General features: G+C 40.7%; 1 protein-coding gene across 4 annotated transcripts; it reads right to left on the bottom strand.

The window, feature by feature from the left end:
• Positions 1–159: 159 nt before the first annotated feature.
• Positions 160–21,996, bottom strand: LOC113544300 (uncharacterized). 4 transcript variants are annotated; one of them, XM_053231149.1, is made up of 3 exons: positions 21,677–21,996; positions 17,635–17,969; positions 160–1,067 (listed from the first exon to the last, which is right to left on the bottom strand). In XM_053231149.1, exons 2-3 carry the CDS (start codon positions 17,926–17,928, stop codon positions 501–503), a joined length of 861 nt encoding a protein of 286 aa, XP_053087124.1. In that variant the 5' UTR covers positions 17,929–17,969; positions 21,677–21,996; the 3' UTR covers positions 160–500. The 4 variants fall into 4 exon arrangements, with proteins under 4 accessions (XP_053087124.1, XP_053087122.1, XP_053087123.1 ...); XM_053231147.1 differs by having other exon boundaries at positions 164–1,067; positions 17,557–17,969; XM_053231148.1 differs by lacking the exon at positions 21,677–21,996 and adding an exon at positions 18,056–19,757 and having other exon boundaries at positions 164–1,067; positions 17,557–17,969.
• Positions 21,997–22,025: the final 29 nt, after the last annotated feature.

Below are 22,025 nucleotides of genomic sequence, written 5' to 3'. Positions count from 1 at the left end.
ATGAAAAGTCCAAGACGTGCTATCAGAGTTCTCCCATTCCAAGAACTGAAGTTAGACAATTCCTCACGAAAAGGGTCAAGCATCTTGAAAGTTTCAAACATTTTATGTTTACATTTACATTTATTCATTTAGCAGCCACTTCTATCTAAAGCGACTTACAAATGAGGAGATGATATCAAGCAGAGAACAATAGAAGTAGTGCCACCATGTAAGATTTTTAATTGAGTTCTAGAGGAGCAAAGTGCACAGAGTAGAGGTGTAAGAGCCAGTGTAAGTACTTTTTTTTCAGAGTGGGGACAAGTTAAGTGTTCAGAGAAGAGGTGGGTCTTTAGCTGTTTTTTGAAGATAGTGACAGATTCTGCTGTCCGGATTGAGGTTGGAAGTTCATTCCACCACTGAGGGACAGTCAGTTTGAAGTTTCTAGAACAGGACCTCATGTCTCGCTGAGTAGGCACTACTAGGCATTGGTTATTGACTGTTCGCAGGTTGCAGGAGGGAACTTAAACCTCAAGGAGAGTGTTGAGGTAAGGGGGTGCTGTTCCAGACAAGGTTTTGTATGTGAGCATCATGGCCTTGAATTGATACAGGCGGATACAAGAAGCCAGTGGAGGGAGATGAAGAGGGGTATGACATGGGTCCTTTTGGGCTGGTTGAAAACAAGGTGTTGCATTCTCAATCATCTGAAGGGGTTTGATGGAGCTGGCTGGGAGGCCCAGGAGTAGTGTGTTGCAGTAGTCCAGTTTTGAAATAACATGAACATGGGCTAGCTGTGTGGCATGATCAGTGAGATAGGGTCTGATTTTCTTGATGTTATACAGAATGAACCTACAGGACTGTGCAGTTGAAATGTGGTCTGGAAAGTTCAAATGGTCATCGAAAATCACCCTAAGGTTTCTGGCTGTCCTGGTTGGCTTGATTGTGGTTGAGCCTAGCTGTGCGGTGAGGTTGTGGTTGAATGAGGGGTAGGCAGGGATTGCCAAGTTAAGCTTAAGGTGGCGTTCCTTCATCCAGTCTAAGATGTCAGACAGGCATGCAGGGATGCGGGCTGAGATCGATGGATCTTCAGGCTGGAAGGACAAATAGAGCTGAGTGTTATCAGCATAGCAGTGATATGAGAAGCCATGACACTCAATCACAGGCCCCAGAGATGTAGTATAAATAGAAAAGAGCAGTGGACCCAGAACTGACAATTTTCTGTACATTAAATTATATGTGTGCATTTTTTTCAGTCAGTATTTCTATAGGGAACTCAAAATCGAAACTAAGTTTCAAACCCAAAATAAGTTACACTATATGGCCAAAAGTATGTGGACACCTGACCATCACACCTATATGAGGCCCTTTCCCAAACTGTGCCACAAAGTTGGAAGCCCACAATTTTATAGGATGTCTTTGTATGCTGTAGGGTTACAATTTCCCTTCACAGAAACTAAGAGGGGGGCACGGTGGTTTAGTGGTTAACACTGTTGCTTGACACCTCTGGGGTTGGGTGTTTGAATTCTGCCTCTTCTGTGTGCGCGGAGATGTTGTGCCCCCACTCTCCCTGTCACTGTTTGCCATTTTTATAGTACCACTAGTGGCAGCAATAACGCAAAATACAAATATTAATGGGACAGCAAGCATTGAACACAAAATCAGTTTTTATGCTGATATTTCACTTTCCCTGCAAAAAATTACAGATTCAGTACAAGAAAAACTGAACAATCCATGAATACTCCAGATTATCCAATTACTCTATTAACTGGACCAAATCCACAATGCTCCCCTTCAACATGAAGCTATCAGTACCTGCAGCCCAATCTCTACCTATTCCCATTAGCACTGGCTACATCACTTAACTCAATATCAAAATCTCCTCCCAGCTGTCAGATATACACAAACTCAACTTTAACCCTATAGTGAGTTCCATAAGTAATGACCACCAACACTGGATAAACCCCCCCCCTTAAGTTAAGGCAAGGCGTAGTATATACATCAGCCATAAAATTAAAACCACCTGCCTAATATATTGTGTAAGCCCCCCTTGTGCCAAAAAAAAACAGCTCTGATCCATCAAGGCATGGACTCCACAAGACCTCTGAAGGCATGCTGTGGTATCTGACCCTTTAAGTTGCGAGGTGGTGCCTCCATGGATTGGACTTGTTTGTCCAGCACATCCCACAGATTGAGATTGAGATCTCGGAAATTTGGAGGCAAAGTCAAACCTTGAACTCTTTGTCATGTTCCATAAACCATTCCTGTACAATTTTTGCAGTGTGGCAGGGTGCATTGTCCTGCCACTGCCATTAGGGAACACTGTTGCCATGAAGGGATGTATTTGGTCTGCAACAATGTTTTGGTAGGTGGTACGTGTCAAAGTAACATCCAAATGAATCCCAGGACCTGAGGTTTCCCAGCAGAACATTGCCCAGAGCATCACACTGCCTCTGCCGGCTTTCCTTCTTCCCATAGTGCATCCTAGTGCATTCTCTTCCCCAGGTAAGCGACACACGCACCCAGCCATCTACATGATGTAAAAGAAAATGTGAGGCCACCTTCTTCCATTGCTCCATGGTCCAGTTCTGATGCTCACATGCCTATTGTAGGTGCTTTCGATGGTGGACAGGGGTCAGCATGGGCAATCGCAGCAAGCTGTGATACACTGTGTGCTCTGTCACCTTTCTATCATAGACAGCATTAACCTTTTCAGTAATTTGTGCTACAGTAGCTCTTCTGTGGGATCGGACCAGACAGGCTAGTCTTTGCTCCCCACACGCATCGGCAAGTCTTGGGCGCCCATGATCCTCTTGTCAGTTCACTGGTTGGCCTTCCTTGGACCACTTTTGGGTAGGTACTAACCACTGCATACCAGGAACACCCCACAAGACTTACAGTTTTGGAGATGCTCTGACCCAGTCATCACAATTTGGCCCTTGTCAAAGTCGCTCCGATCCTTATGCTTGGCCATTTTTCCTGCTTCCAACACATCAACATCAAGAACTGACTGTTCACTTGGTGCCTAATATACCCCACCCCTTGACAGGTGCCACTGTAACAAGATAATCAAAGTTATTCACTTCACCCCGCAGTGGTTTTAATGTTATGACTGATCGATACATAAGGTGGAGTGAAATGTGTATTGGGTGCTCTAAGAGTCAGCCAGTGATGAGACACACACAAGAGCTAGTTCAAGAGTGATCCATATACAGTCATGTGAAAAAATTAGGACACCCCATCAAAGCCTGTGTTTTTTTTAACATAGTTAAACATATGGAGATTGATCTTCATTTTAACAATATGTGGAGATTCAAGTAATATAAGTAAACAAATAAAACCAAAGAAAAGTCTTTTTAAAATGATCTTTAAAATATAATTTAAAATAAATCCAATTTCTTGTGAGGAAAAAGTAAGAAATATCAGAACACCATAACAGAGGGCATGTTTGGTGTAAACCAAATACAGCATTTCAGCAAAAGAACCTCATACCAACTGTGAAACAAGGAGGTAGAAGTGTTATGGTTTGGGGATGCTTTGCTGCAGCAGGACCTGGCCAGCTCACCATCATAGAACCCATTATGAATTCTACATTGTATCAGAAAAAAATTGAAGCTGAAGCGGAACTGGAATTGCAACATGACAATGACCCAAAACATACCAGTAAATCCACCAAGGACTGGCTGAAAAGTAAACAATGGAGAGTTCTGGAATGGCCCAGATCTAAATCCTATTGAGATCCTGTGGGGTGATTTGAAATGGACTGTGCATGCAAGAAACCCCTCAAACATCACACAGCTGAAAGAATTCTGCATTGAGGAGTGGGGGAAATCCAGTCGATGTCAGAAACTGGTAGATGGCTACAAGAAACGTCTCACTGAGGTTATTTCAGCCATAGGAGGAAACACTAGCTTTTAGGGCATAGGGTGTCCTAACTTTTTCCTCAGTTGAAATACTCATTTTCGTTGTTTTCTTTTGTTTAATAAGTGAAAACAAAGTGATTTTTTGTTTCAGGGTTGACCAAGCACAATTTTTGGTGATCCAAATGCACCAAAAATCTGCTTATGAGTCCATCAAGAAATTTTGGGCTCACTGCTGGAGAAGGAAATCATTTGTGAATGTAATTTGACATACAACTCCCCCTTGTGGCCAATAGTGAAGTCATTAGGAAAATGGTGCTTAACAATCACCTACTGACAGTTGAAAAAACAATTTCCACTCTACCGTTGTGGAATGGACATACAAATATCTGGGTTTTTTTTTTCTTTTCAAAAACACCTGTAAATAGAGGTAGGGGGTAGACTACCCCTAGCCTCGAGTCAGCTCAGGGGATTATTCTGCCCCATGATGAAACAGACCCACTAAAACTAAATACAGTTGCTTTCAATATAAGCTGTATTCTTTGCAGTCTTACAACATCAGATGATCAGGTGGTTTAGTCACTCGAGAAGGAGTGACTTCTTCTATTGCATCTTCCACTTTTTTCTGAAAGTGAAAAAGCTGGTGATTTATGCAAGGTCTGTGTTGGTCAGGTCTACAGTATAAAAGACAGGTCCAGTTCAGGAAGTCACCACTGATGACCCATGAAGTGTATAGCCGAAGACTTCTTTGTTGTGGAATGTGGGGTATTGCAGTAAGTAATTAAAAATGTCTCTATTCTTTGCTGCACTTCTGGCCAATTTGAATGTGCATCCACCACTACAACATACATGTGACCTTCACTAGGCCCTGCAAAATCTACATAAATTCACTGGCATGCTGGCTAGGCCAGATCCATGGATGGTTAAAAGGAGGTTAAAAGGCTGAGGTGTTTGTTGAAATATTTGAGAGATTGACAATTATTTGCCTGTCGCTCAATGTCATCATCCAGACCAGGCCACCATACATAACTGCGTGCAATGACCTTCATTCGCACCACACCAGCATGACCGATGTGCAATTCTTGTAGCACTCTTGAATGCAGATTAGGGGGTATAATAATCCTCATGCCCCACAATAAGGAACCTTGCTGTACAGTTAGTTTTTTTAATTTAGTAAGCAAACTCACGATTATGGGTCAGATCTGATGTTCTGTTTCCTTTCGTTACCAAATCAAATATGACAGATAAAGTGCAATCAAACTTTATCTCCTGACAAACATCAGCAGTGCTCACTGGTAGTGGCTCGTATTGCTTCAGGTAAAACACATCAACAGTGTCTACTTTTTCTTTAGGTTTCAAAGCCAGTCAAAGTCGTGAAAGACTATCTGTATTGGCATGGAGTGACAGTTTTCTGTACAACGTAATTGTTTGCAGAGAGAAGTAGAGGCCACCTTTGCCTTCTTGCAGCAGCCATGGATGAGATTGCTTTCTGACAACCAAAAATGATGGTCAAAGGGCGATGATCACTGAAGAGTGTGAATTTCTGTCCATTCAAATATTGGTGAAATTTCCTTACTCTGAACACAATCGCTAAGGCTTCATGCTCTATTCTGTTCAGCTTTATTGAGTGTTCCTGATGCAAAAGCTATGGGCCTTTCGTCACCATTGGGTAGAAAATGCGAAATAACAGCACCCACTCTATAGGGTGATGTTGTGGGTCATAGTGGGTCAATACTTTATGAGACACTAGTTCTTCTTTTGCCTTCCTAAAGGCTACTTCACTTTCTGCTGACCAGCGCCATGGTTTTCCTTTGCCCAACAAGCCATTCAAGGGATTCAAGATAGTTGACAAATTAGGTATAAATCATCCATAATAATTAATCAATCCAGGAAATAATCTCAGTTGAATGAGGTCAGTAGGAGTCAGTGCCTCAACTATGGCCCTCACTTTCTCTGGTGATTTGTGCAAACCAGGAGAATCAATGATGTGTCCAAGATACTCTAGCGAGTTTTTAATGAAGTCACATTTTTCCTTCTCAACTCATAATCCGAAATCTTTCCGTCATCTCAAGACTTCATTTAGATGTTCCAAATGTTCAGCATCTGTTCAGCCTATTACTAGAATATCATCCAGATAACAATGTACGTTAGGTAGGCCATGCAGTACTTGGTCCATTGCCCTCTGGAAACTAGCTGGGGCCGAAGCTATTCCAAAGGGAAGAAGATTGTAAGAAAATAACCCCTTTGTGTGTTTATGGTGAGTAGTTTTTGTGACTTTTCATCAACTTTCATCTTCAGATAAGCACGAGACAGATCCAGTTTGCTAAAATGCTGTCCTCCAGCCAATGTTGCAAAAAGATCTTCAATACATGATAATGGATAGCGTTCAACACATAGTACAGGATTTAACGTCACTTTAAAATCCCCATAGATTTGCACTGATCCGTTTTTCTTAACCAGTGGAACTACTGAAATACCCCATTCAGAATATTGGACTGGTGACAGTACCCCAATCTCTGTGTGATGTTTTAATTCATTGTGATGAAGGCAGATATGACTAGTTCAAAATGTCCAGGGTAAGAATGGCACAACTGCACTATAGCACATGGCAAGGCAATTTATTTGAAAAAAAAAAAAAAATCCCAGTGAGCCAAAAGAGGAGGTGTATATACAAGGAGAGGTGCAGACACTCCAAATTAATAAACAAAAGTGCTTTATACAAGTATACAGAACACAGACAGAGGCCTACTGCCTCTAGGCACTTGCTCAGACTGACTAGACAGCACCTCAGGGTTGTTTATATGGGGTAAACCCTGTCCCTTGGAACCTTCCACTCACATAGCTAAGCGAAAGAATGACATCAAACAATCAAACAAATTTACAATACATTCAACACAATCCTTCCTTCTTTGTTCTTTTTTATTCACTTGGCGTGGTACTTTACTTTCTCTCACAGCATTCTTTTTCATTCTGCAAACGCGGCTAATATGTCCCTTTTTGCCACAGGCATTGCCATTTCGCTCCTTGTACCAACATTCATCATCATTATGATTTGTTTTGCCACAACATTTGCATTTATTTGGGAGTTACTTGAGGATAATGAGAGAGCATTTACTTTTAATTATCTGCTAAGTTGTTGTGACTCACGAGCCATTGAAACTGCAATCTCCACAGCTTTTTCAAATGCTAGTGCCGTCTCTGTTAAGAGGCACTTTTGCATGGCTTCACTTTTTAGTCCACAAACATATCTGTCCCAGAGTGCATCCTTCAGATATTCCCCAAACTCACAGTGTTCTGAAAGTCTCTTAAGCACTGCCACATATTGAGCTACCGTCTTCTTTTGTGGAAATGAAAATGCTCAGCAATAACAAGGGTCTTTGGGGAAAAATGCTGCTGTAAAACTGTTGTAATAGTTGCATAACTTTTGTCCCCTGGCCAATCCGTAGCAAAGAGTCTACGCAATAGTCCATATGTCCAGATATCTGATAGATAGCACAAGATACTTTCTTCACATTAGCAATACTATTAGCAGCAATAAAATGTTCAAACGTCTCGATGTATGTTGTCCATTGTTCAACTCGCTCTTCAAAGGCATCAATGTGGCCAATGGCACCAGCCATATCTTCTTACTGTTTCCCTTTTAAACACTGTGTATGTCTTAAATGGCGTTTGCTTCCAATTAAACACTGCTTGGTTCGAGATTGACTAGTGTCCTCATCACCAGTTATGTTACGTCTACCCCTCATAACATATTTAAAATATGACATAAATTAGTGAGTCATTAACATATACACACAACAAAACCATGATGTCTTCTTCTTCAAGTGCCTTTTTATTAACAGGCCACCCATATATATATACACATATACATACATGCCCCTAGTGGCATACTTCAACAACAACATGCAAATCCATATATACACGTATACATAACACCTCTACTGCGGGAAACCTGGTCACTTCAGATACACTTGCCCAGAGTTTTCGGGAAAAGGCCAGTCCTGTGCAGAGTGGGGAGGACTGAGATGTTGTTTGTTACAAAGTGCTTTATATTTTGCTGCCTGCCTTTTTTGATTTTTGCAATCTTTTATGTTTTTTTGCCTTTTTGGAATCTTTTGTTATTTTTGGCCTCTTTGGACCTTTATAAATTTTGCCTTAATTGTTTTTTGGACTTAACATTCATCTGTTTTATGGTTGGATTGTTTTTGTTTGCCCTTTTGGTGAATCTTTCTGAAGTAAAGATTTTTTTCTGTTTTATCCCCCATCTCTGTCTCTGGGAGTTTCTCTGCACTTGAGTCCAGCCTAGCCAGTTGAGTAGTGGTTCAATCCCTCTCCAGGGACACCAACCCATACAACAGTTTATTGAAGATTATGCTGAGATTGCTAGACCACTCACTGAGTTACTCAAAAAGAACAAAGGTTGTACAAGAAAGTGCTCTTGATGAGCTGAAGCAAAATCTGTGCACTGCTCCCAGCCTTGTCTATCCTGACAAGGATAAAGAGTTTTATATGGACGCTAGCTTCTCACAGCATTCCTCAGTGCTACACTTTCTCAGAAGCATGACCAAGACAAGCAAGTGATGACATATGCAAGCAAGCCATTATGTAGTGTTGAACTAAAATTCTCTGACTGTGAGAAGGCATTGCTTGCTACTGTACAGGCTGTGAAACACTTTCACAGTTATATCGGAGGGCAGATAGTTATCATTAAAACCTCCTGTCGTCTTCCTAAATAGCCAGAAACCCAGGTAAGGTCAAGTAACCAACTGTTGCAATGCGGCCTGGATGATGGTATTTCAAGGGTAATGATGTGGTAGTGAAATATGATGAAAGCCACAGAGTGCCCCTAGAGCAAGGACTGGCAGTGACTGTGAAAATGTACCATGCAAACTGGCAGTCATTACTACCTGATCCATGCCTTCAAACCATCATTTCCATGATGATAATGTCTCCTATGATCTCCCGGTAGTCTGTGGCTGCTCCTTCCACCGCGAGGGCTTGTTACAAGCTGGAGTAGGCATAGTGTGGCAAGGTAGATCTGTCCATGAACCACAACAGCATAAACTTGGTCCAGAAGAGGAGCTGGGTGGTACAAGACATCTGAAAGTTTTCCTTTGTGGGTTTTTAACTGCTAATAATTACTAATTATTTACTAAATATTTACTACTGCTACTAATTACCATACATTACTAATAATGTATGGCTATTTTTGAGTGATAAGTACCCTTTGCAGTTGTTGCTCATACATTGCATACATTTTATTATGCTTTACCATATTTGTGACATTTCAATATAACTCATATGCCATATGTTGTTACTCATACACCTCATGTTGTTATATTTTTATTTTAAAAAATAGATAAAAATTAAACATTTGTTTATGAAAATTGGATAGCTTAATTGGTAGTTTTAATAAGCTGTAATTTTCACTCAGGGCTTTTATGGATGACCCGACAATTACAGCAAGTTCAGTCCCAGAAGGCAGGTGGATTTGGGAATATTTTGGTAGAAATCTTCGAAGAGGCTAGAAGAGTTTAAACCTTCAAAAACCAGAAGTCTAATCCTGAAGAGGGGCTGTGTTCAGGATCAGTTCAGATTCAAAATTGGTGAGGGCTCCATCCCCACTGTCAGCAAAAAGAGCCTGGGGAGGTGGTTTATGGCCAATATACAGAATATATCAATGATAGGGAGAGCGTAAAGGAAATGATGGTCCAGGCAGACACTTGGATGGGGGACCTGGACAAAAGTGGGCTCCCTGGTAGGTTCAAGGCCTGGGGCTATCAGTATGGGGTACTTCCCAGGCTCCCATGGCTACTGCTTGTCCATGACGTGACCCTGTCCACAGTAGAGGTACTGGAGAAAAAAAATTAACAGGTTCCCCGGAAAATAATTGCCAGTCCCAAAAATCTTTGTTCAATGCAATCTGCCTTTATAACACAGGGAGCAAGCTGCAGCTCTCAATAACATTGGTGGTGGAGTACAAGGGTGGCTAAAGCACATCAGGTCATGATGCTACATGACAACAAGGACGTCTGCATTCTCCAGACAGGTCGCAAGCGCTCAGCCAGCAGTGAACTGATGGAGGTAGTGGAGCAGCTACCTCATGCTGACATTAGGCCTCATTTATCAATCTTTTAGTAAAGTTGTGGGCAAATGTGAACGGAACTAAAAATTTCCACCGGATTTACAAAAGTTCGTATTTACAAGTGTATGTTGAGGAATGCTTATCACCTGTAAATAAAGCATGTCACAGCACAGCCAATTTGCATGTAGTGATGGCCACAAAACTCCATAAAACCTGAGCACAGACAAGTGCACAGACAGCTGTGAGCATGAAATGATCCATCATGGCAAAGCCTGAAAAATAGAAGTTTTTTGGCTCAAAATGAAAAATCAGGGTATGAAAAATGGGTTCGAATCTCACCTCCACCCTGTGTGCACGGAGCTTTCAGGTTCTTCCCATGCATCAGGGAATTCCTCCAGGTACTCTGGTTTCCTCGCCCAGTCCAAAGACATGTGTTGTAGGCTGAATGACATTTCCAAATGTGTGTGATTATGCCCTGCGATGGGTTGGCACCCCATCAAGGGTGTCCCCTGCCTTGTGCCCCGCTCCCCCTTGGGATAGGCTCCAGGCTACCCCACAACCCTATGCATCATAAGTGGTACACAGGACAGATGGATATTATTATTATTAATAAAAAAGCATGTGCTAAATCTTCTGTCAGCTCAGGCACTTGTTTACGGCTGAAGGTGGCTGCTCCATTTATATGGCACCATTTCTTTTGTCATAATTGAATTACTTTTATTTGTCTTAATTAACGTTCCCCTTCTGTAACATTTTCATTGTCTTGAAGAACTCTTTTTTTGTTTGTTTGTTTGTTTGTTTAAAGACAGCAAACGGATCTGCCTAAAATAATCACCACAAAGCTTTGACTAAGGAGGCAAACATTTAGCTTATTCAGTGTGTTAAATGCAGGATGTTTAGTCATTCTTCTCCCCTCATTAGCATCAAAAATCAGAATCGGAAAGAGCTTTATTGCCCAGTGAGCTCACAGACACAAGGAATTTGACTTGGTAAGTAAAGCTTCCAGTACATACACAAACATGACAGCAAGAGACATAATAATTATGGATAAATAAAGATTTTTTTAAAAAATGTATAGAAGACACAATAAAGCTTAAGACAGACTAGACATGGTATAGATGATATGTAAAGCTACGCAAGGGGTAATGCAATGTGCAGAAGGTAGGGTATATAGAGGTAGTACAATAAATAAATAGGAGTGTATTTACAATTGCACATAAGATAATATCCACAGTAATAAAATTGCACTAAGAGGGTCCTTGGAGGAAGTTAACTCTTCATGAGGGAGATGGCTTTTGGGAAAAATCTGCTCTTGTGCCTGGATGTTCTGGTGCTCAGTGCTCTGTAACGCCTGCCAGAGGGAAGCAGTTCAACGAGGTTGTGGCCAGGGTTAGTGTGGTCTGAAATTATTTTTCTTGCCTGTTTTCTCATTCTGGAAGAGTACAGTTACTGGAGGGAGGGCAGAGGAGCACCAATAATCCTCTCAGCAGTCCGGACTGCCTGTTGTCATCTTCTTATATCCGATTTGGTAGCTGAACCAAACCAGACAGTTATTGAAGTGCACAGAACAGACTCAATGAGGGTTGAGTAGAACTGGGTCAGCAGCTCCTGTGGCAGGTTGAACTTCCTCAGTTGGTGAAGGAAGTACAGCCTCTGCTGGGCCTTTTTCATGATGGAATCTATGTTGGGAGTGCTGGGAAGTTCCTCGTGAAGTCCACAATCAGTGGAGAGAGGGAGGGGTGGGAAAACCCCAGGTTTGGAGGACTGGTTTCCAGGGAAATGGCCTTTCTATGGTTTCAAGTGGTCCTCTGCCAGTTAGACCACATCTTCTAGCAATGCCGGGCAGTGATGCTGGACTCATTCTGAGGAACTGCTCCAGCAACCCCAGGTCAACTACATCTTCGTGCAGTGCTCGTCTACCAGCAGCCACCTTCAGCAGGCATCTCAGAGCTGTTGGGCGAATGTGAATGGATGGCCGAGATTGGAAGTGCTGACTGTGCTACTCAGGAGTGTGGCCGACCCGTTGCAAAATAGTCCGCTTTAGGTCCGGGTACTCCAGCAGATTCGTGGCTGGAAGCTGTTGGGCCACAAGATGAATTCTTTCAAACATCAGAGAAGTGAAGCAATGTTGTAAAGAAGTGTGGGCCTAAATTTCTCCATAAAAATGTAAGAGACTGATAAACTCCTACAGAAAAAGTTTACTTCAAGCTATTGTTGCTAAAGGTGGTTCTACATGTTACTGAATTATAGGGTCTACTTGTTTTTTTTTGCCCACCTGGTTTCTGAATGTTGGTTTACTTTTGGGAAAAAATGACTACATATTGAAATCTATTGTGTTTTTTTTTTTGTCACCTGTGGTTATGTGTTTGTTTTAACCTGTGGTTATTTGTAGAAGTTGGGGAGGACAACATAATTGTTATTTAGGCCCTGATAAATAAAAAATAGAATTGAAGGAGGTTTTTTCCCCCAAATGAAATACACACGCACACCGATCACATGTTTTATACATTAAAATCACTGACACATGAAGTTACCATGTTACCGTGGCACCTAATATATCCATGGGATATAGTAGGCAGCAAGTGAACAGTCAGTTCTCGAAATTAATGTGTTGGATGCAGGAAAAATGGACAAGTATAAGGATCTGAGTGACTTTGACAAGGGCCAAATTATGATGACTAGAAGATTGGGTCAGAGCATCTCCAAAATAGCAGGTCTTGGTATGCAGTGGTTAGTACCTACCACCCTACCACAAGTGGTTCAAGGAAGGACAACCGGTGTACCAGCGACAGGGTCATGGAGGCTCACTGATGCGAGTGGAGAGCGAAAGCTAGCCCGTGTGGTCCAATCCCACAGAAGAGCTACTGTAGCACAAATTGCTGAAAATTTAATGCTGGATATGATAGAAAGGCATCAGAACACACAGTGCATCGCAGCTGCAGACCAGTCAGAGTGCCCATGCGGACCCCTCTCCATCGCTGAGAGTGCCTACAATGGGCACATGAGCATCACAATTAGACCATGGAGCAATGGAAAAAGGTTGTCAGGTTCAGAGCAGGTATCAAACCCAAGTCTCCAGATTCTAAGTCCAATGCTCTACTGAAGTAGTAAGTAGTTAAGTAGTTCAATAGAAGGCATTCACAGAAGGTTTCTGAACAAGGCTCTTTGTTTTATCAGTGGCAGTGAATCAATAAGAGCAATAAGAACCAAAAAAATTCCAAGGTAAAAATTCTTAATCCTCAAAAAATACAACTCTCAAAAGATACCAAAACTCACAAAAATTTCAATAATCCACAAACGGCACAGTAATCCAACAAAGCAAGGCAGAGACTTACAAGCAGCGAGGACCAAGGCATGATAAGCATAATAGAAAGTCCTCAGAATCACCATCTGGTGGCCAAAAGGCAGAATACAGTCCACAGCCTGATAAAGGTGGCCTGGTCTGTTTTCTTTTACATCATGTGGAAGGCTGTGTGCGTGTATGTCGCTTACCTGGGGAAGAGATGGCACCAGGATGCACTATGGGAAGAAGACAAGCCGGCGGATGTAGTGTGCTGCTCTGGGCATCCCCTGTACACCCCTTCATGGCAACTGTATTCCCCATTGGCAGTGGCCTCTTTCTGCAGGATAATGTGCCCTGCCACACTGCAAAAAATGTTCAGGAATGGATTGAGAAACATGACAAAGGGTTCAAGGTGTTGACTTGGCCTCTGAATTCCCCAGATCTCAATCCGATTGAGCATCTGTGTGATGTGCTGGACAAACAAGTCCGATTCATGGAGGCCCAACCTCGCAACTTACAGGACTTATAGGATCTGCTGCTAACGTATTGGGACCAGATACAACAGCACACCTTCAGAGGTCTTGTGGAGTCCATGCCTCAATGAGTCAGAGCTGTTTTGGCAGCACAAGGGGGACCTACCCAATATTAGGCAGGTGGATTTAATGTTATGGCTGATATATCGGTGTTATATAAAATATGTTTTATAGAATATATATAACACAGATATATATGGAACGTACAATGATATATACTGATGCAAAGAGAATGAACAATATCAAGTCGAGTTGTGAATCTCCCATTGTACTACATCCCAAAGGTGTTCTCTTGGATTCAGATCCGGTGATCCTGGGAAAACCAGTTTGAAACCAGTTTGAGACAACTTTTGCTTTGTGGTTGGTGCATTATCATGGTGGAAGTAGATGGGTAAATTGTGGCCATGAAGGGATGCACATGGTCAGCAGCAATACTCAGATAGACTGTGGCATTCAAGTGATGATTGATTGGTATTAAAGGGCCCAAAGTGTGCCACAAAACACCATTATACCACCTCCACCAGCCTGGACTGTTGACACAAGGCAGGTTTGAGCCATGGATTCATGCTGTTGCTGCCAAATTCTGACCATCTGTGTACCTCAGCAGAAATTGAGATTCATCAATCAGTCTATGTTTTTCCAGTCTTAAACTGTCCAGTTTTGGTGAACCTATACGCCTGCTCATTTATGCAGTTATCCAGTCAGCCAATCATATGGTAGCAGCACAATGCATAAAATCATGCAGGTACAAGTCAAGAGCTTCAGTTAATGTTCACATCAAACATCAGAAGTGTAATCTCTGTGACTTTAACTGGGGCATGGTGGTTTGTGCCAGTTGGGCTGGTTTGTGTATTTCAGAAACTACTAGATTTTACACAGAATGGTGTGAAAAAACTATAAACATTGAGTAAGCGACAGTTCTGTGGCTGTAAACTCCTTGCTGAGTGGTCGGAGGAAAATGGCCAGATTGGTTTGAGCTGCCAGGAAGGATATAGAACCTAATATAATCATATATATTTATACAGTAAAGAAAGGCTGTAATGTTTCTGCATTAAAAAATACTATAAAGTGCAGTAGACAATAATAAATTAAACGAAGTCAATATCTGGTGTGATGGCGCTTTGCTTTAAAAAACAAGTACAATTTGTGTAGTTTTATAAATTAGTTGGTAAGTTTTCCTGAGCATCTTGCAGAACCAGCCACAATTCTTCTGGAGACTGACTGTCACACTTGCTTCTTATTTTTGCATGCAAAACCCAGCAGCCTTGTCTGAAACGTGTCTCTTATGTAATATGCTGCTGACATCTTTACTGACATACAAACATGTTTCTGTAACATTTAATTTTGTGCTGGTAAACTAATGTTTGGAAATCTAAAATGTTTTTGTAGTGACTCAATAATGTATAAGTAAAATCATTTCAGATCTTTTCCCACTTTCAATGTGAAATTGCAAAGTATACAAATAAAGTTAAAAATTAAGGAAAAGATCAAAAATAAAAAATGTACATTAACCTAGTTGCATAAATGTGCACACCCCTAAACTAATACTTTGTTGAAGCACCTTTTAATTTTATTACACCACTCAGTCTTTTTGGGTAAGAGTCTATCAGCATGGCACAGCTTGACTTGGCAATATTTTCCCACTCTTTCTTGCAAAAACATTCTAGATCCATCTAATTGTGCACAGCCCACTTCAGGTCACCTCACAGATTTTTAGTTGGATTCAGGTCTGGGCTCTGGCTAGGTCATTGAAAAACATTGATCTTCTTTGATTAAGCCATTCCTTTGTTGATTTGGATGTATGCTTTGGGTCATTGTTGTGCTGGAAGGTGAAATTCCTTTTCATCTTCAGCTTATCAACAGACACCTGAAGGTTTTGCACTAAAATCAACTAGTATTTATAGCTATTCATGATTCCCTCCACCTTGATAAAAGCCCCAGTTCTGGCTGAAGAAATAAAAAACGTACATTAACCTAGTTGCATAAATGTGCACACCCTAATAAGCTAATACAAACTAATACTTTGTTGAAACACCTTTTAATTTTATTACACCACTCAGTCTTTTTGGGTAAGAGTCTATCAGCATGGCTGCCTTAAGCATGATGCTGCCTGCAGCATTCTGCACTGTGGGTATGGTGTTCTTTTGGTGATGCTTGGTGCCGATCAAGCAGCTCGTCAATACGAGGCACTGGATATTCGTCAAACTTAGACACCACGTTGACTTTTCTGAAGTCCACACAAAAATGGACAGTCCCATAGGCCTTGGGCACCAAACCCACTGGGCTGCTCCAGTCTCCTCGATTACTCCCATGTCGAGCATAGCCTTGAGTTCATCCCGAACCACATATTTCTTGTGTTTGGGCAGACAATAGGGGCGGCTGTGTACTACCACCCTCTATGAGATCAGTGAGACAAGGGAGAGGCGAGAACATGTCGGAAAACTCTGCTTGCAATTTAGCCACATCTGTGATTTGGGACAGATTTACAAATAAATGTGTTTTTAGATTTACCTCCAGTCCTAGCTCCTCCCTCTCCGGAACAACTGTCACCAAAGCCACGGGAACCGACTCCCTCCACATTTTAAGGAGGTTAAGGTGGTACACCTGCCACGCCCCACCTCTATCTGTTCGCCTTACCTCATAGTCAACATCCCCAACCCGTCGTGTTACCTCAAAGGGCCCTTGCCACTTGGTGAGTAATTTAGAGCTTGATGTGGGTAGTAAAATGAGCACTTTATTTCCCAGTGCAAACTCCCGTAGCCAAGTACCCCTGTTATACAGCCGGGATTGATGTTCTTGCACCTGTAGCAAATTCTCCAGGGTTATGTGTGGGGTTTTGCTCTCAGGTCAAGAATGTACTGAATTTGGTTTTTACTGTTGGAAGGTCCCTCGTCCCAGTTTTCCAGAATGACTTAGAGCATGCCGCGAGTCTTCCGCCCATACAATAACTCGAACGGGGAAAATCCTGTGGAGGCTTGCGGGACCTTTCGCACTGCAAATAACAGGGGCTCTAGCCACTTATCCCAATTTTGTGCATCGTCGTGAACAAACTTACGAATCATATTTTTCAATGTTCAATTGATCTGTTCCACCAGCCCATCCATCTGCAGATGATAAACGCTGGTGCGAAAAGATTTAATCCCCAACAACTCATAAAACTCATGTAGTGTTCGTGACATAAAGGACACCTGCGAACATCACTGCGAATGCCTGGCCAATAGAAGCGGGGTATTAGATGGTCCAGTGTTTTATCCTGTCTTAGTGCCCCGCCATCGGAATATCGTGAGCTGCCTGGAATAATAATTCCCTACAGTTCTTCGGTACCAACAACTGGGTCATTTCCTTTTGTGTTTTGTGTTCTGCATCACTCAATATAACCTATCCTTACTAATCGAAAAATAGGGGTGGGAGAACACAGCATTGGGCTGAATTTTGAACCATCGATTACTCTCACCTGGTCAAGGGCGTGTCTGAGGCTCTCAGTCAAGAGTGGAGGAGTGGAGCGCCCCCTGCTCTCGATATCCCTCTGACTTGGAGCTGACGTCGACGGCCCCAGCACCACCTCCCCAGCCAATGCAGTGCACATCCCATACCGTTTTTCACTAATGTAAGACCCATCCACAAACATTTCTCTCAGTAACGCTCACAACCCTGGCCAATTTGTCCCCTTAATTAGTGGATGGGTGAGGTAAGGACTAACCGCGGCCTCTACTCTATATTTTTGCCCCCGGAAGTGAATAATGACCGGCACTAGCGGATAGTCATGAACATCCCCGTGCACACACCTCACCTTCACCAAACGTGCCTTTCCCAATGCCTTACCTCAAACAAGGCATTTGTGAATTGAGGTCTGGTTACAGCCCGAATCCACCAGTGCGTGGTACCCCCTTGAACACCCACCGGTATGCGGCACGACCTGGCTCGATCAGGGGTGGCCTGCGGCGTGTCGGGGATCTCGGCCAACACCCCTATCTCCATCATGTGGTAGTGGTCCTCTCCACAGCGCCAGCACACTGGACCAGGCCTTACTCCCACACCTACGGCCCCTGATTCACCCACCTGAGGGAGAGAGGAGACAGACACTGAGGGAGAGGAAGGGGGAGGGAAAGTCGGCCAAGCTCGTGGAAGGTCAGCGTATGGAAACGCTGATGGTACTCTTCTGGGGTGTGGCCAACCCATTGCAAAACCACCCATTTCAGGTCTGAGTAGTCCTGCTGGACTAGGCCCTGGAGCACCTGGAGCAGATATTTAAATAATAAAGTTAAAACACACATTTAACCTTTTAAATGCTAACATGGCTAACATGTATTAGCAATATTACCTTTATACAACCAGACATCAAACAGGGTCAGCCAAAGAATCAACAGTCAGTGACACAACCAACAACCTCCACAGGGCAGGGATGAAAGTATCACAATCTACCATTCGAAGAAGACTTCAAGAGCAGAAATATAGGGACCATACCACAAGATGCAAAGCACTCATTAGCAGTAAGAATCAGAAGGAATCAAGATTAAGCTCTACCAAAGTAATGGAAAGGCCAAAGTGTGGAGAAAGAAAGGATCTGCTTATGATTTAAAACATACAAGCTCAGTGGTCAAGCATGGTGGAGGTAGTGTCATGGCTTGGGCTTGCATGACTGCATCTGGAACAGGTTCAGTAATGTTTATTGATGATATAACTCATGGTAGGAGCAGAATGAATTCAGAAGTCTACAGAAACATTCTGGCTGCCAATTTAAAGAGAAATGCTTCCAATCTAATTGGGAGGAACTTGCAGTAAGACAGTGATCCAAAACACACTGCCAACACAACAACTAACTTCATCAGGGCAAAAGAGCGGCAGGTTTTAGACCGGCCAAGTCAATCACCAGACCTTATAGAATGTTTTAACCACAAAATGTTAACCACAAAATGTGTACTTATATTTGATAATGTTTAATTCTCAGTGTTATAGATGTATGAACCTATATAGTGCAAAATGTATCATTGTACCCAGTATCTCAGGCTTGCCAACAGGAACTGTGTGCATGGGACACTGAGGGCCAAAAGTGACCTATGTGACCTTACAAATGCATATGTATCCGGCGTAAGGTGGGAAAGCAGGAAAAAGCTGTAAATTTAAGTGAGTAAGGCTTCCTTAAACAATAAGATATACATATGGGGTAATACGAAAACAAGATACACATGTATGGGAATATTGTGTCTTGTTAAAAACAGGATGTGGAAGTTTTTTCATGTAAATGTATATAAGAATGCACTTCTGAAGAGCTGAGCAGCATTAGAGAACTGCTCAACTTGATTCTTGAAAGAATAAAGTCTATTGGCCTCAACACCCCTGCTCTCTGGAGTGATCTTTGCACCTTTGGTTAATCTTTGTTAATTGCTACAACAACCTTAACCCAATTGAGCACGCATTTCACCTCCTGAAGAGAAGACTGAATAGAGAAACCCCAAAACAAACGGTAACTGAAAGAAGTTGTGGTACAAGCCTGGAAAAGCATCACAAAAGAAGAATGCAACAGTTTGATGTTAGTAGGTCACTGGCTTAAGATATAGCAAGCAAGGAATATGCAACCAAATATTAAGTCTAATTTACTCTAAGACTGTTCCAATTGGGTGGTCTGCCACCAAATGTGCCATGCTCCAAGTTATTTAACAAATCTAGATGTAAATATCAGGAAATGACAGCTGAAATTCAGATCTATCTATCTATCTATCTATCTATCTATTTATTAGGAAGCACTACATAATTCATAACCCCACACTCGTTAATGAACAAAGGCACTTTTCACAACATGAACGTTTTCTGCAGCTCTGAAATATGCGCATTAGAAGACAGATTGCAAGTGTGTCTGTGGAGGGAGGTTGGGTCGCAGTGCATGATGCAATGAATGGAATTAAATGTATCTGTAATTTAATTTTTACTAGTCAGAATTATATTTTTTACTAATAAGAATTGTATCGTATTTTTGCTAGTAAAAAATCATATTGATCTATAGATCTATAATTCAATTTTGAATAGTCATAAATCCTCCTGTTTTGTTCAAGTAAAAATATAATATTCACATGTGAAATTTATCTGATCACTAGTAAAATTGTTTTTACTAGTGTTAATTTAGTTTTTAGTAAATTATTTTACTAAATTAGTGATAATATAAATTTCACATGTGAAAATTATATTTTTAGTTGTACAAAATACAATCTTTTAGAATTCAATTATGACTAGTAAAATTGTGTTTTGTACAAGTAAAAATATAATTTTCACATGTGAAATTTATACTATCACTAGAAGTGAAATTTGTAGTTTATGTTTTTACTAGTATTAATTTAGTTTTTACTAGTAACCATATATTTTTCACGTGGGATTTAAACTTCAACTGGTGCAAAATGCGACTTTCACAAGTAAAATTATAATTTTAACTAAGAATTAAATTTTTTATATCAAAAATTTTATTTCTAGTGATTTTATTATTGATTTTCTAGTGATTTTATTATTTTATATTGCATTTTTGCTATCAAAAATTTGAATATTTACTAGTGAAAATTTATTTCTTGATATCAGGAACTGAATTTTTACATGTGAATATATATTTCCACTAATAAGAATGTGATTTTCACTAGTAGAAATTCAATTCTTATTAGTTTAAATTTACTCAAATAAATTAGTAAAGTCTCTGGGTAAATCTATCCAATAGTGTCTCATTGTGAATGCCTGTGGGAGTGTCTCCAAAGATATAGGGTTGCCAAACTTTCATCATGTTAAAAATATTTTGTCAAAATAAATTGACAATGGATAAGATGAAAACATGATTATTTATCGTGATTATTGATTATTTTTATTTGTACTTTTAATACGGAGATACTTCCACAAATTTAGGGTAGCTTATGTTTTGAGTCTTGGTCCTTGAATTTCTACTATGCTGGGCAGAGTTCAAAGCAGCTGGCAAACTAGCAACTATGTAAGACTGTAATGCAGTCAGACTCTCAAACAATTCCGTGAACGTTTTCCAGGCTCAAATAATGCTCAATACGACACAGATTAGCAATGAGAGAACTAATAATGCCAACATTGCACAGGGCTATATTGCTGCCTTGCTGGAAATGTCTTTCCATTATTCTGACTTGCCACATAATTTGCACAAGAACTAAGTCTGCCACTGCCAAAGTGTTTTGTTGGACTTTGAATATGAAACAGCATGGCCTAATCTTGTGCATGTCACCCTGGACAAATCTGAAGCACTTTCTTTTAAACAGCTGCAAAACTTTTAAGCAATTTTTAAAACAATTTAAAAAAGCTTGCGTATGCTGCACTTTATCTTAACATGTAAGCTGTACTCTCTTTTGAAATGGACTTAAAAAGAAAAACGTCAACACATGGTAATGGTGTTGTCTATTTAAGAAAAGCACAAAACAAATGATCCCCACCTTCATATTCACATGCAAATCAAGCTCATTAATATTAGAACATGTAATAATTTAATCGTTACAGTGGAAATGCTATCCTTACTAGTAAGAATGCAATTTTACTAGTCATAATTTATAGATATCAGAAGTGCAATTTCCACTTGTAAAAATACATTCTTGATATCAAGAAATGGAATTTTCACATGTGATATTTCAATTATGATTAGTAAAAATTTTATTTTGCTAGTAAATTTTTTTTCCACAAGTGAAAATGAAATTATAACTAGTAACAATTTTAAATATTGATATCGAAAAGTGAATTTTTACTAGTGGATTTTTTTTTTATTTTAGAATTCCTGCTATCATGAAAGCCATGATTAAAAGCTAAAACAGCTTGCCATAATTCTGACTTTTAAAAACTTGAATTGCAGATATCTTCAGTTCGAATTCTTACTAGTGAAAATTGTATTGTTACTGATTAAAATTTTAATTATGACTTTTTACACTTCTACGATTAAAAGATAAAACGGCCATACCATCCCCTGGTCAAAAGTGGACAACACTGAAGCATAAAAAATCTATGAACGGCGAAAGGGGAAAAGTATCCTGTTGGAAAAAAAGAGGAGTGATGCAGAAAACGTAATGAAAACATGGTATCGCTAAACATTTATTGCAAAATGTTTTATTTGCAATATCAAAGTATTTTGTAATGCTCTCTCTCTCTCTCTGTGTGTGTGTGTGTGTGTGTGTGTGTGTGATCATGTTTGTCTCACTAAAAACCTCAGTGGAACTCCGTATACCAAAGTTCTTCTAGAATAGAATACGTTTACTGTCATTGCACAAGTGCATTCATTCATTCATTCAGTTTCAGTAACCGTTTTATCC

The sequence above is a fragment of the Pangasianodon hypophthalmus genome, chromosome 28, assembly GCF_027358585.1.
Source record: "Pangasianodon hypophthalmus isolate fPanHyp1 chromosome 28, fPanHyp1.pri, whole genome shotgun sequence".
Lineage (NCBI taxonomy): Eukaryota > Metazoa > Chordata > Actinopteri > Siluriformes > Pangasiidae > Pangasianodon > Pangasianodon hypophthalmus.
The sequence above is the reverse complement of the archived record's forward strand: the minus strand, read 5'-3'. Positions and strand labels throughout refer to the sequence as shown.